The following is a 14810-nucleotide window of genomic DNA, read 5'->3' as shown; positions in this document are numbered from 1 at the left end:
AACACAATAGACATATCAAATATGTTTTTCCTGCTGTCATCATCCCTTAGACACACACACACACACACACACACACACACACACACACACACACATACACACACACACACAGTGAGATTCTGGTACACCCCCTCATCACTGGTTTGGGACTATTAGAAAAATCAGGTGGCCTCCAGAGATGGATGGAAAGGACGAGGAGCAGACAGTTTCCAGGAAAGTGCCCAGAGCTGGGAGCTGAGGGACTTGGATGGAAGTGTACAGCCTTGCTCTTCTTAGCCACAGGTCAGTAACACCCCAGGAAGACAAGCAAGGCCACAAACATTTTACAAGGCACATTTCTTAAACCTCTCCTGCAGGCTCTCTTAAAATTTATCGATTCATTAACACCCCCCCCCCACCCATTTTACATCAGTAAGTAACTTTTCTGTGGTTGGCTCTGATCTGTCAGCCGTAGACCAGAACGTGGTGATTTGGACTGACACCTTCTGCTGCCAGCCCTCCCTCTCTCTCGGCCGGCCAGGGTGGGGGATATTTTGAGGTGCCTTCTTTGACCTCTCCCCTTTTTGAATCCTTGATGTCTTTAGCACACGACTCCCTACTTCACACATTCAGTGGCTATCATGTCTGTTAAATGTAACGGATACCCGGGAGCTCGCCACGAGCAGGGCGTGGTGATGGGAGCCAGGGACGCAGCCTGTACCAAGTGGCTCTCAGTCTGCTCACCAGGGTGGACAAATCAGGGCCCTGAAGGTTACAGGTGTTGTGGGTAGTCATATATAAATGAGGAAGGGGCCAGTCTCCCTGGGCTGGGGTTTCACGTGGTAGGAATGGAGGCAAGGAGAGGTGTGGCATGAAGCAGACGCAGGATGATAGAAACCAATGAACATGCTTGGGCGATTCTCAGCAGCACGGTGTCAGCAGGGTGCAGGGTGAGGCAACGGTGCTGCACAGATGCCAGGATGGGTCTGCGCGTGGGCCCAGGTCTGGAGCCCACCTCCCCTTGGCTGTGCCCCCTGCTGCCTCCCACCTGTTCAGGCCAAACCCTCATAAATGGCCTCAAGCCCTGACCTCTTCCCAGGTCCTGGGACTCTGTCCTGGTTGCCAGGAAACCTGATCCCCTACCCAGCATGCCCTGGCCCTGGAGGGAGTGCCAGCTTGTCTGCAGGCTTAGCCTTGCCGCTGGAGCCTTAGCGGCCCCTAGTGGGCCAGGCCGGGCACAGCCCCTGGTGTTCTCCGTGACCTGGAGGGGCAGGCACGGGGCCTGGTCAGCTCTCAGCTGCCCATGCCAGGTGCAGGACTCAGCAGAAGGGTGTCATCTTAGGGGGCATGTCTGTGCCAAGAAGGTCAGGCTTAGGTCGTCCGGGGTTTGCAGAAAGGGTCCCTGTGAGAGGTATGGGGGTACATGAGCCGCAAAGAGCAGGCTGTAGGTGGGGGAGGTGTGGGGGCTGGGGGCTCTGGGGCAGGGGTGGGGGTGGGCCGCGGGGCTTAGATTTAGAGGGGAAACCTAGCAAAACAAAGCACTGAATGTGGTACTTTATATTAAAAATGCTTAGAAATCAAAATTCACGGAGCATCCGCTGTGTGCAATCCACCCTCACATCCACGGTCTCAGGGTGGCCCTGGGGAGGTATTGTAGCTACCTATTTACTGATAGGGAAACTGAGGCTTCGAGAAACAGAGTCATTCGCCCAAGGTGATGTAGCTGGTGATTGGTAACGTCTCCTTCCGCTACGCCACAGGCCCCTCTCCCTGTGCCTGAGCCCCTGCCTGCCCCACGCCCCGAGTGCTTCTGGAAGGGCCGTGTCCTTCAGCGGGGGCAGCCCACACAACAGAAAGAAGTGCAGCCAACTCAGCGTGGGTGGTGTGGATCATATTAATGGTACCTACCGTATGTGGCCAGGGAGCCCTCGTGGCACAGTGGTTAAGTGCTCCGTGGGGACATTGGTTCAGCAATACAGTCTTCACCTTCCATGTGGGAGACCCGGGTGTGATTCCAGCCAATGCGTCTCATGCCCAGCCACCACCCGTCTGTCAGTGGAGGCTTGAGCGTTGCTCTGATATTGAACAGGTTTGAGCAGAACTTCCAGACTAAGACAGACTAGGAAGAAAAGCCCGATGATCTACTTCCAAAAAATCAGGAAATGAAAACCCTCTGGAGCACAATGGTCTGACCTGTCACGATCACGGGAATGGCACAGGACTGGGGAGTGTTTCGTTCTGTTGTTCATGGGGTCGCCATGAGTTGGGGGCTGGCTCAACAGCGGCTACCACCACCTCCACCGACAACCATGCACTGATATCTGTTAAGTGCCAGCTGCTTTGCGTTCATTATCTCATTTAATTCTAACACTCTGTCCCTTAGGTATTCTTGTTCCCATTTAATAGGTGAGGACCATAAAGGTTGAGTAATTTGCCCAAGCTGCACAGGCAGAGTGAGTCGCATCCGAAGTAGGGGCTCATCCCTCTGCTCATGCTTTGCCCTGGTATCTCCCGCCCTGCTCCGGGCTGGATGCCACAGGGACTGTGGACTTCTCTGTTGTGACCTGAGGCATAAATCTGCAGCCAAAAAGGTAGCATTCGATGGGCAGGGCAACCACCCCGTGCCAACTATTCCTTCATTCTGCAGGTGTTTTGGGGTACTCTCTGTATCAGACATTGGGGCTACAGCAGAGGCAGGAAAGGCAGGTCCCTGCCCTCGAGGATCTTACAGTCTAGTGAAGAGAGAAAGAAGCAAGCAGACAAGTCTAAACACTGTGACCGGGGCAGTGGCGCACAGAACAGAGAGGTCTAACCCAGAGCCAGATCTGCCAGCACGTGCCGAAGGAGACACAGAAGCCTCACCACAACGGTGGAAGGTAATCTATGTCACAGATGAGGACACTGAAGCCCAAAAGGTAAAGCTGTCCGAGGCTCCACAGCCAGTAAGCAGCAAAGAGGGATTCCAGACTAGTTCTAGGGACGTCTGACCTCTGCTCCGCCACCATGCACACTGTCTCCCGGTGGATGAGAGAAAGACTGTGGCTTTGTCCCCCGCTCTGAACCACCTGCTCCCACCTCCCATGAGCAGCAGAGAGGCACTCTGAATGGAAGCTGGCAGGAGGCAGCGGCTGACCGCGATTTGGGGCCCGGCACCCTGAAGGTTCAAAGTCCCCTGTGGTCAGTTTTTCTGGCTTTAGGTCTCAGGGCCCCTCCGCAGACTCTGGGGGGAAATTAACATAGCAAGTGAGTCATCTTTCCCCAGTTAATAAACCACCTTTGCCTTCTTACTTGGGTTCTGCATGGAAGGTCTGTTTCTGGCACAATCCGTATTTGGGAAGTTGACTGGAGTTTGTTGCCAGAGGTTTGTTAGGGGAGAGGAGAAGCCGGGGCCGCAGTGAACTAGATAGCAACCCAACGGCTTGTGCTGGGAAGTGAAGCTTCATTCTGACTGGCAGCCCTTCCTTTCCTGCCCCCTTTTCACTCAGGAAAAAAAAAAAACTTCCCATTTCTCCTCGTCAAAGAAAATTAATTAAATACACTAATTCACTTAGTGTTTTTTGTCAGAAAGCCCTTGGTTCTTGCCCCAAACTTTGCATAAGCTGGCTGTGATCTCTCGCAGTTACTCTCCCTCTGTGGACTTGTTTTCTCATCTGTAAAATGGGCATGGTACTGACCTGCGCACGGGAGTGCTGTTAGTATGGCGGCAGTGCAGGAATGCTTCAGAGACACAAGAGCCCAGAGAAATGTTTCATTGGTTCCTCAGAACGTAACGTGCCGCCGTTTTCCCGTGATAGCATTTTCCAAAACGAGATGCAGATTTGGGAACGGGTAATGCTTAACAGAAGACAAAGCACCGATGGGACATTTCGGGTGTCAGAGGGAAACTGAAGCAGGCAGGTCAGATGCACGTCCCAGCCCCTCTCACATCACATAGAAGAGTATCTCCTACCATTTTCCTGGTGAGACCAGACTGTCAGAGTAGCTGGGTCTCTCAGCCCCTCCAGATTTTGCATTCCCACCTACACACACCAAGTACCCTCCAACTTCTCCAGCTCCATTTTAGGCTGGGGGTGGGAGTGGGCAATGTGTCACAAACCAAGAAGCTGGGCAGGGGCCCTTTGGCTCCAAGCTCAAGGCAGGGCTGATCCCAGCTGGATGATGGAAGGAAGTCCAGTGCTCATAACATCCACGGAGTGACAAGTGTGGAGGTGGTGGCCACAGAGCCTTTTGTCCCGAGGAGGGACCCTTTGGATAAGAGAGGAGCTTGCTGGGCACAGCCTCACAGCTGGAGAGGGCTGCCTCCCCAAGGCACACTGACACCCTTTCCCGTTCTGATGAATGAGAAATGATTAATGGTGGCACATTCCCCTGTTTGCTTGATGAATCCTCACAGCCTGTAGAGTGGGAATGAGCCCTGCATTTCATAGATAAGGAAACCAAGGGTCGAAGAGGCAGGAAACATGCCCCAAAACGTAGCTCATAGGTGGCAGAGGAGCATGAAGCCCAGGGCCTCCTGCCACCACCCTCTTCCCCATCCACTCTGGTCTCCTCTGATCTCCCAGGCAGCTCGCGTGACATCGTTCAGCTTTGCCTGTCTTCCTCTGTGCCTCGGTTTCCCCGTGTTGGGAAGGGACAACCCTCTGTGTTAGTGCTGACGGCATACCCCCCGCCCCCGCCCCTGTCCCCAGTCAGCTGCTCAGCAGGGTCTCCAGGGTGCTCTGAGCCCCCCTTGGGGGAAGCCTCAGAGTCTGGAGTGGCCAGTTCTGGGGCCGGCTGTGAACACACCAGGAGGCCTCGTGAAGTGTGTAAGGTTGGTTCCTTCACGTGCCAGACCCAGGAGAACTGGAGACAGCAGCCTGGGGAGAAGCCTGAATCAGCTGTGAGCTGGTAACTGACTGCAGGCTCTGTGGGGACAGGAGGGCCCTCACTGAAAGCATGCTCCCACCGTGGCCAATTTCAACCTACCAATGTGGTGTCCACCAGCTTAAAATTCCTGAAAATCTAGCAATCGAGTTTCACAGGCCAGAACCAGGCAGCTCCAGCTGGCCACTTAGCAGCCACGCCCTGGTCCCCCAGCTCTCCCTGCTCCTGCTCTTCAGGCTGTATGCCCAGTAACCCCCCCTTCCTCCCAAAAGCTTCCCTCAAGTCACCCCATCCCTTTACCCTGGACCCTGCTGCAGCTCCAGCCCCTCTGCCTCTGAGCTGTCAGGAAATGGAGGCTTCTGGCTAGAAAAGAAGTCTGTTTAGAAATAAACAGCTCTTCCCAGAGCTGGAGGAAATGCAGTTTGCTGACCTGGCTCCCAGGAGCTGTATAAATTTGAGTCATCATCCTCCCAAGAGCAGCTCTGCTCTCTTCTCCTGCACCCCCTCCCCTCCCAACCCCCATAACAGCTTCTCAGCTGGGGCCTCTTGGGATGGCGAAGTGACCGCTCTGGATTTACATTTTTATTCCGTGCTAAACCAGCAGGGCTTTCCTCCCACTGGTCCCCAAAGTCCTGATTGGAAAGGGGAAGGTGAGAGGAAAAGGGACCCCTCCCCTCATCTCAGTCTGTCCTAGAAGGTCGTCTTAATGGAAGCCCCTGTGGGTTCCTTCAAGGACACTGGGAAATTCACCTTCGGTCGGCACAAAAGAGCATTCCAGCCTACCCTGTATTTCACTCTTAAACTGGCTATGCACACCTCACTTGCCTTGCTTTATAAAAGAAGTGCATTTCTAAAATCTCGTGTTTAATATTATCCACCACCCCTCCACCCGTGAAGGACTCGAGAGTTTTCAAAGCACGCTTATATACTATACATCATCGAAGCCGAGCCTCACCCAAGCCCTTGTGGGGATTATTAAACCACCCCCATGGCATCTGAGCCTGTCAGCGTTGGAAGGGACTTCAGATGTCCCCTAATCCAGCCACCCAGCTAAAGCGTCAATCCCCTCCATAGGGCTTCAGCGAATCAGTTCATCTCTACTTGACCCTTCAGTGGTAGGGATCCTATCGTCTCCTGGAAGCAGCCCATTCCAGGAGTAAACAGCTCTGAGTCTTGGACAGTTACGGTAAAACCTGGGAGAGCCGGAAATCTACGGGACTGCCTGGGTTTCCCGGGTCTCGCAAGTCTTCTGCCTTTGACAATGTGCAGCCTTACCACTTTTCTATCGCTTGTTTTACTGGAAAATACTTGCATTTTCCTTCTCTGACAGGTTTCTGCCTGACACAGTTTCCAGTTTTTGCAGGTTTTACTGTATTACTTGTGTTGATCCCAAGTTTGTCTCCCTGTTCTAGATTCGATGGATTGTTGGTAGTTTGCCCCTTTGGGGGTCATACAGAACATCACTGATCTAATCTCGTTTCACATATTGAAAGGAGAACTCCCCAAGTTCTGCTGCCCCCTCCCGCCGAGTCTCGTTTATGCATTCCTAAACCCGTTGCCGTCAAGTCGATTTCGACTCATAGTGACCCTATAGGACTGAGGAGAACTGCCCCATAGGACTTCCAAGGAGCGGCTGGTGGATTTGAGCTGCCGGCCTTTTGGTTAGCAGCCGAGCTCTTAACCACTGCGCCACCAGGGTCTCCATTCCTAATTAGTTATGCCTTCCAGGTTCCTTCAGATATTCCCCATAGGGCGTAGAGCGGAACCCGTCACCATCCTGCTCTGTTCCCCTCTGAGCATACTTTCGTGCACCTGTTCAATCTGAGTAGGACGGGGCTAGAAGCTTCCTCATTCTAAGACCTCTTGTTGTTCTGGTTTGTTGCCAAAGTTTATTCTGACTCATAGCGACCCCACGTGTGCAGAGTAGAACTGCTCCACAGGGTTTTCAATACATCCTTGGGTAGCATGGCACAGTGGTTAAGAGCTCGGCTGCTAACCAAAAGGTGGACAGTTCGAATCCACCACCCACTCCTTGGAAACCCTATGGGGCAGTTCTACTCTGTCCTGTAGGGTCACCATGAGTTGGAATCGGCTCGACAGCAATGGGTTTGGTTTGATTTTCAAGTCGCGTTAGTTTAGGTGTTAGATTTTTTATTTTCTTTCTTTCTTTTGACAGACACATTTCACTTTTGACATATTGTGCCCACTGTCAGCTGAAATACTGCTGCTAAGCCATGTCTTTCTGGTTTGTATTTCTACTATTGATTTTTTTGGTCTAAGTGTTAGAGTGTTAAAATTCAACTTATTAGATGGAAATTAATCCTATTAGACTCAGCCCGTTGCCAGAATCTGTCAAGATCTTTTGGAGCCCAGTTTCTCGCTGTCCATTAGTTGGTTGAGCGTTTCTTCAGCCATCCTTTAAATAAATAAAGCTGTTAGTAATGAAGACTCAGCAGAAGTGTGTGGCAATCCCCTAGAAACCTCCCGTGTGCTAACCCTCTCCTGCATCATCATCTCTTGGATGTGGCTGACTAATGATTCAGTTGTCCGTCGCGCCATCTTTCCCCATAGTTTCCGCAAGATATCATGAAAGATACCTTGCTGAGGTCACTTATACCACTCTATCACGTGCTTCCCATCTCCCGGTTTACTTGTTGTTGTTGCTGGATGCTGTCAAGTCAGCACCAGTTCACGACAACCCCATGCACCACAGAGAAAGCATTGCCTGGTCCTGCACCGTCTTCACGATCACTGTATGCACGAGTCCATTGCTGTGGCCACTGTGTATTCTGAGTGCGTTCCAACCTAGGGGCTCATCTTTCAGCGCTGTATCAGACAATCTGCTATTGTGATCCGTAGGGTTTTCATTAGCTGATTTTCAGAAGTAGATCACCCGGCCTTTCTTCCTAGTCTGTCCTAGTCTGGAAGCTCTGCTGAAACCTGTCCACCACGGGTGACCCTGCTGGTATTTGAAATACTGGTGGCATAGCTTCTAGCATCACGGCAACATGCAAGCCACCACGGTACGACACACTGACAGTTTAGTAATCATGTCAAATCCAGAAGTGAGGTCCGTTATAGCTGGCCCTTGCCCTTGTGACTCCAGTGCCCAGCACAGTGCCTGGTACATGGCAGGGACTGGAGAAGCATTGGAAGAAACGGTTGGGGCAGTAGTGACCAGATGAATCTGGCCCGGATCAGTGAGAAGCTTGCCAGCATTTAGTTTTTCTGAATCTACCTTCTTTCTCTCTTTTGAGAACTGGAACAACATTTGCTTCTACTTCCTCCTAGCATCTCTTTGATACTCATGATCTTAAAAGGTCACCCACTCGATTATTGATGAGAAAATAGGAAACAGGAAAATTAGAAAGTTAAGGGATTTTCCCCAGGTCCAAAAAAAGGGAGAAATTAAGATGCAAGCAATTGTCTGTGACTTCCAGACACCATGATGCTATGACTATCCTCTTACACACTGGGTTTGGGAAAGTCCTCCCAGTTCAGCCAACAAGTGTATTTTTTCCTAACAAAAATGATAAGGAAACAGCATAGTAAAACAGACACATTTCCTTGATAGTCTCAATCTTATTTGCCCTCTGTCATTCGTTAATTCATTGATTCAACAAATGTGTACCGAGCACCTACCTTCTAGTACCAGACTATTCTGGGCCCTAAGATACTACTATAAACAAGCCCTCCTTGAGCTTAAATTTTATTTGGGGGTGGGAGAGAAAATAAGTAAGCAAACAGGTATATAATATCGGGTCATGGCAAGGGCTGTGAAGGAAAATAAAGCAGAGTGAGGGAGTAGCAAGGGACAGGGGAGTTCTCTTTTGCTCCAAAGAGGTGGCATCAGAGCAGAAATCTAAATGGAGTACGAGAATGAGACATGCAGATACCTTGAGGATATCTATACATCAGCAACAGTGTGCTTGTGTTTGTGGAAGTAACAATAGATTTTCTTCCAGAAAGTAGGGACCTAGATCATATGATGAACTTTCCAGCTATAAAATATCTGAGTCTTTAAAGGCATATTCATTCATTCATTCACTCATTTTTTTCAAGAAATAATTTTATTAAGCATCTACTACGGAGTCCATAGTGGTGCAAATGGTTAACACACTCAGCTGCTAACCAAAAGATTGGAGGTTCGAGTCCACCCAGAGGCTCCTCAGAAGAAAGGCCTGGTGATCCACTTGAGAGAAATGAGCCATTGAAAACCCTATAGAGCACAGTTCTACTGTGACACACTTGGGGTCACCATGAGTTGGGGTGAACTGGGCGGCAACTGGTTTATGTGAACAAGACAAGTGCCAGTGACAGACAAGTCCATATCGCCTAAGAACACAGTGTGATCAGTGCTATCATGATGCTGTATTCAGGCTGATGTAAGAGAAGAATTGAGGCAGGTCACCATTCACCCTTTTAGGGATCCATTTGACCAAAGGAAATACAATGTCAAAGCATTAAATTCTGTAATGATGGTTCTCAAAATTTTTAAAGCCATTGAACCATTTCTTTAAATAAAATCTCATACAGAAAGTCCAATATATAATATACAAGGAGTTGCTCTGGTTGGACAAAATTGGGGGCCCAGAAGTACCTTCAAAAACATATAACAAAATAACACATTGGAGAGGTTGTAGGGAGACTGGAACTCTCACGCACTGCTGGTGGGAATGTAAAATGGTACAACCACTATGGAAAACGATATGACACCTCCTTAAGCTAGAAATAGAAATACTATACAATCCAACAATCCCACTCCTAGGAATGTATCCTAGAGAAATAAGAGCCATCACATGAATAGACATATGCACACCTATGTTCATTGCAGCATTGTTCACAATAGCAAGAAGATGGAAACAACCTAGTTGCCCATCAACAGATGAATGGATAAACAAACTATGGCACATATACACAATGGACTACTATGCAACAATAAAGAAAAATGATGAACCCACAAAATATCTCACAACATGGATAAATCTGGAGGGCATTATGCTGAGTGAAATAACTCAGTCACGAGCAGACAAATATTGTAGCAGATCACTATTATAAAAACCCAAGGAAAGGTTTACACACAGAAAAAAAAAATCTTTGACGTTTACCAGAGAGGGGAGATGGGAAGAGGGGAAATTACTAACTAGATAGTAGATAAGTATTAAATTTGGTGAAGGCACAGACAACATACAATATAGAGGAAGTCAGCATAACTTGACCAAGGCAAAGCCAGAGAAGCTTCCTGGACACATCCAAACACCTTGAGGGAACGAGTTACTGAGGCTGAGGACTGGGAACCATGGTTTGGGAGACATCTAGGTCAATTGGCGTAACATAGTCCATAAAGAAAATGTTCTACATCCTACTTTGGTGAGTAGCATCTGGGGTCTTAAAAGCTTGTGAGCGGTCATCTAAGATACATCTATTGGTCCCATCCCATCCAGAGCAAAAGAGAACAATGAAAACCAAAGACACAAAGAAAATATTAGTCCAAAGGACTAAAAGACCACACGAACCACAGCCTACACCAGCCTGAGCTCAGCCTGGCTATGACCACCAACCTCTCTGACAGGGGTCACAATAGAGGGTCCCAGACAGAGCAGGAAAGAAGTAGAACAAAATTCAAATTCACATACACACAAAAGAAGACCAGACTTACTGGTCTGACAGAAACTGGAGGAACCCCCGAGACTATGGCCCCAGACACCCTGCTAATTCAGAACTGAAGCCACCTTGAAAGTCCACCCTTCAGCCAAAGATTAGAGAGACCTACAAAGCAAACACATGAGGAACGAGCTTCTTAGTTCAATCAAGTATAGAGACCAAATGGGCAACACCTGCCCCAAAAGCAAAAGCGAGAAGTCAGGAAGGGACAGGAAAGCTGGATGAATGGACCCGGGGAACCCGGATGGAAAGGGGAGAGTGCTGACACATTGCAGGGACTGCAACCAATGTCACAAAACAATTTGTGTATAAATTTTTTAACGAGAAACCAATTTGTGCCATAAACTTTCATCTAAAGCACGATAAAATTTACCAAAAAATCATGTAACAGTATTGTGTTGGTCATCTAGTGCTGCTATAACAGAAGTACCACAAGTGGATGGCTCTTAGCAAAGAGAAATTTATTCCCTCACAGTCTAGTAGGCTACAAGTCCAAATTCAAGGCATCAGCTCCAGGGGAAGGCTTTTTCCTCTTTGTTGGCTCTGGAGGAAGATCCTTGTGATGCATTAGTCTTCCTGGTGGTGTAAGGTCCCCATGTCTCTCTCTACTCACTTCTCTCTTTTATATCTCAAAAGAGATTGACTTAAGACACTCTCTAATCTTGTAGATCTCATCAATATAACTGCCACTAATCCATCCTATTACATCATAGTGATAGAATACAACACATAGGGAAATCACATCAGATGATAAAAGGCAGACAATCATACAATACTAGGAATCATGACCTAGCCAAGTTGACAGATATTTGGGGGGGACACAATGCAGTCTGGCATTCTACCCTTTGCCCCCCAAAAATTTGTGTCCTTGCCACACGTAAAACATATTCACCCTATCATATCATAGCAAACGTCTTAAATCAACTCCAAGTCCAAAATCCAAAAATCCCTCTTCATCTGTGAAATCTAGAATACAAGTTATCTGCTTCCAAAGTATAATGGTGCAACAGCCACAAGGTAGATATTTCCATTACAAACGGGAGAAATTGGAGGGAAGGAAGGCATAATAGGCACCAAGCAATTCAGCAGAACACATTACATTAGCCCTCAAGGCTTGAAAGTAATCTGCTCTCTGAGACCATTCTCCCAACGGCCCTGCCCTCCAGACTGTAGGTATCGGCCACACTGTCCGGATTCTGAGTGGAGGGCCCTCGGCCCTGGGCTTCAGCTCCACCTTCCAGGCCCACTGGGACGGCAACTCTGCTCCCTCAGCTTTAGGCGCATCATTCTCCTAGTCCATCTGAGTGGCAACTGCACCCTTAGAAACACCAGAGGCCATGGCTGCAGCCTTTGAAACCCCAGAGGTCGAGGCCATACGTTTTGAGACTGAGGCAGCTCGGCTTCTTGTGTTTCTTGTCTCGGTCAGCTTCTGCTTCCTGGTTTTTTGGCCTCTTGGCTTCTTGGGCCTCAAACCCTCATCTGTCCTGCTGGGGCAAGTGTTCCAAAGCTCTGTAGCTCCACTGATAAGTGCCCAGAGGCACCCCACCACTCCACCAGGAAGCCTCCTGCTACGGGCACTCAGCTGTCTTGCTCCATGGGTCGGCCCCAGCGCTGTCTCGCACTGATCTCCTGGTTCTGCTGCTGCTTCTCGCCGACTGTGTTGTCTCCAGTGTAACAGCTCTCTCATTTCCTTCTGAGTCCTTTATCCATTCGCAGTTTCAAAACTACTCCACATTTGGGTATCTTTTAGAGCAGCACCCTACTCCTTGTACCAAATTCTGTCTTCATCATCTAGTGCTGCTATAACAGAAATACCACAGGTGGATGGCTTTTAACAAAGAGAAATTTATTCTCTCAGTCCAGTAGGCTACAAGTCCAAATTCAGGGCATCAGCTCCAGGAGAAGGCTTTCTCTCTCTGTCGGCTCTGGAGGAAGATCCTTGTGATGCATCAGTCTTCCCTTGGTCTGGGAGCATCTCAGCTCAGGAACCTCAGGTCCAAAGGATGTGCTCCCAGCACTGCTTTCTTGGTGGTGTGAGGTCCCGTGTCTCTGTTCGATTCTCTCTTTTAATCTCAAAAGAGATTGGCTTAAGACACTCTCTAATCTTGTAGATCTCATCAATATAACTGCCACTAATTCATCTTATTACATCATAGTGATAGCATTTACAACACCTAGGGAAGTCACATCAGATGACAAAATGGTAGACAATCATACAATACTGGGAATCGTGACCTAGCCAAGTTGACAGATATTTTGGGGGGACACAATTCAATCCATGACAAGTATGAAAACCAGTGCCCTAAATATTTGTATGGCCAAGAACAGAAATCTTTTCATTGTCCACTAAAACCTGCTTCTCTCCATGTTGCCAGGACCAGGACCATTTATTCATCAGTCAAAACCATTAGAACTGTTACCTCTGCGTTTAACAGACTAAATAAATCCCTGGCTAAATGAGAACTGATTTTGGCTACATTTTTCTGCTCTTCAAAACGATTACATCAAACTTATTACAGCCCAAATGACTCATAAGTACAATTTAAGGGGTTCATCTTTGTTTTTCCTACTTCTGATCAAAAGTCACTACATTTGCATTAAGAATCACCTTTTTCAAAGTGTGCTGGTCCATCACCTAGTATTGTACGTTCCTCACTTTTCTCTCCAACGTTGTCATTTGAAGAAAGTCCTACCCTTCTTCCCACTGTAGTTCATATGAGCCTTGGTGGCGCAGTGGTTAAGAGCTTGGCTGCTAACCAAAGAGTCAGCAGTTCGAATCCACCAGACTTTCCTTGGAAGCCTTATGGGGCAGTTCTGCTCTGTCCTAGAGGGTCACTATGAGTCAGAACTGACTAGATGGAATGGGCTGGTAGTATGTATACAAATGGGTGCTCATTGCACACTCCTACATGCTCTTGCACACGTACACACCACAGACCAAGAGAGACGTCCCACTGCAGCTCAGGAATCGGCTCTCCTGGCTGTGCTTACGACTGCTGACCTCACGCTACAGCTCAGGAACCAGCTCTCCTGGCTTTGCTAACTACCGCCTCCCCTGCCTTCTCTCTGCAGATGACAGCAACTACCCAGCCCCCCTCCAAGGCCCAGGCTGTCCACATCTCAGCACCCTCTGCCGCCGCCAGCACGCCTGTGCCCAGCGCCCCCATTGACCCCCAGGCACAGCTGGAGGCTGACAAGCGAGCTGTGTACAGGTAGGAGACCTGCAGCATGTCCCGAGCCCCAGCAGCCTGAGAGCCAGCTCGGCCAGGAGTGATGAATGCAGGCCGGTGCTGGATGCCCCAGAGACAGTGGCCAGCCTGTGCCCCCCTCACCATTCATGTCAACCCAGAATCCTCAGCTGGCCGCTGTGGGTTACTGGAGCTTCCTGGAAACGTTTCCTGAGGGATGTGAAGGCCTGGGCAGTAGCTCCCAAGAGGACCCCTTCCCCATCCTAACTGGGGAGGTGGGCCCCCATGAGCATCAGAAACCACCCGCTAAGGAGACTATCCTTGCCCTGTCCACATCGTTGCCTTCACTCCAACCGGCCTTGCAGAGCACTGGACCTCTGACTGTGCCATCTAGGACTTGGTACTCGAGCTTTAGTGCGCAGACAAATCACTGGGAGGGCCCGTTACAGCGCTTATTTCTGGGTTCCGTGCTCAGACATTTAATCAGGAGGTCAGACTATAGGCATATTTTTTAAAGCATCCCAGGAGAATGTGATGCAGCTCGTCTTTGGACCACACTTTGCTTCATGGTAGTCTTTTTTTTAGCAACAGATGTTGGTGTGGGTGTGCGGGTTCTGGCGCCCTGCCTCGAGACGGGGAGTTTGCTGTCACCAGGCGGCCTCTCTCTTCTTGCCCTGCGACAGCCCCTTGCATCCAGCACTAGGCCCCGAACATTGCAGAGGCAACGGGCTCAGGGCAGTTTCTGTCTGCTTAGTGAACGCCAGCTCTGGTGCCCCTGGCTGGGGGGAAAGATGCACGTGTCTGAGAGCAGGGCTGAAAGAGTCTCCAGCAGGACATTAGTCACCATTTACCCACGGGGGGCCCAGATCACTAAGAAGAGATGGCCGTGTCGGCACTCAACGCTGAGGTTGGACACTTGCCCATGTTCACGTGTGTGTGAGCGTGTACGTTCACATGTATCAGCAAGCAGAGCCTACCTATGGCTGGTGTACACTCACAGCAGGCGCTAATGTCAATAACATGTGGAATGATCCATTCAAGGCAAAATGAAAAGGAAGAGACCGATTCCCTCGTCCTCCCTTCCTCTCGTCACCCCGGGTGACAGTGGCTTTATAG

At 49.4% G+C, this 14810-nt stretch overlaps 1 protein-coding gene across 3 annotated transcripts in view; it reads left to right on the top strand.

The window, feature by feature from the left end:
- PKNOX2 (PBX/knotted 1 homeobox 2) overlaps positions 1–14810 on the top strand; it is a 349742-nt gene that overhangs the window by 261115 nt on the left and 73817 nt on the right. For all 3 annotated transcript variants that reach the window (XM_004379358.1, XM_004379359.1, XM_004379357.1), the window contains one exon: positions 13579–13718. In XM_004379358.1, coding sequence (XP_004379415.1) covers positions 13579–13718 — 140 coding nt within the window. The remainder of the gene's footprint in view (positions 1–13578; positions 13719–14810) is intronic.

Source organism: Trichechus manatus, unplaced genomic scaffold, assembly GCF_000243295.1.
Source record: "Trichechus manatus latirostris isolate Lorelei unplaced genomic scaffold, TriManLat1.0 scaffold00064, whole genome shotgun sequence".
In the NCBI taxonomy this organism is placed as follows: Eukaryota; Metazoa; Chordata; class Mammalia; order Sirenia; family Trichechidae; genus Trichechus; species Trichechus manatus.
This window is presented reverse-complemented; position numbering and strand designations above follow the sequence as displayed.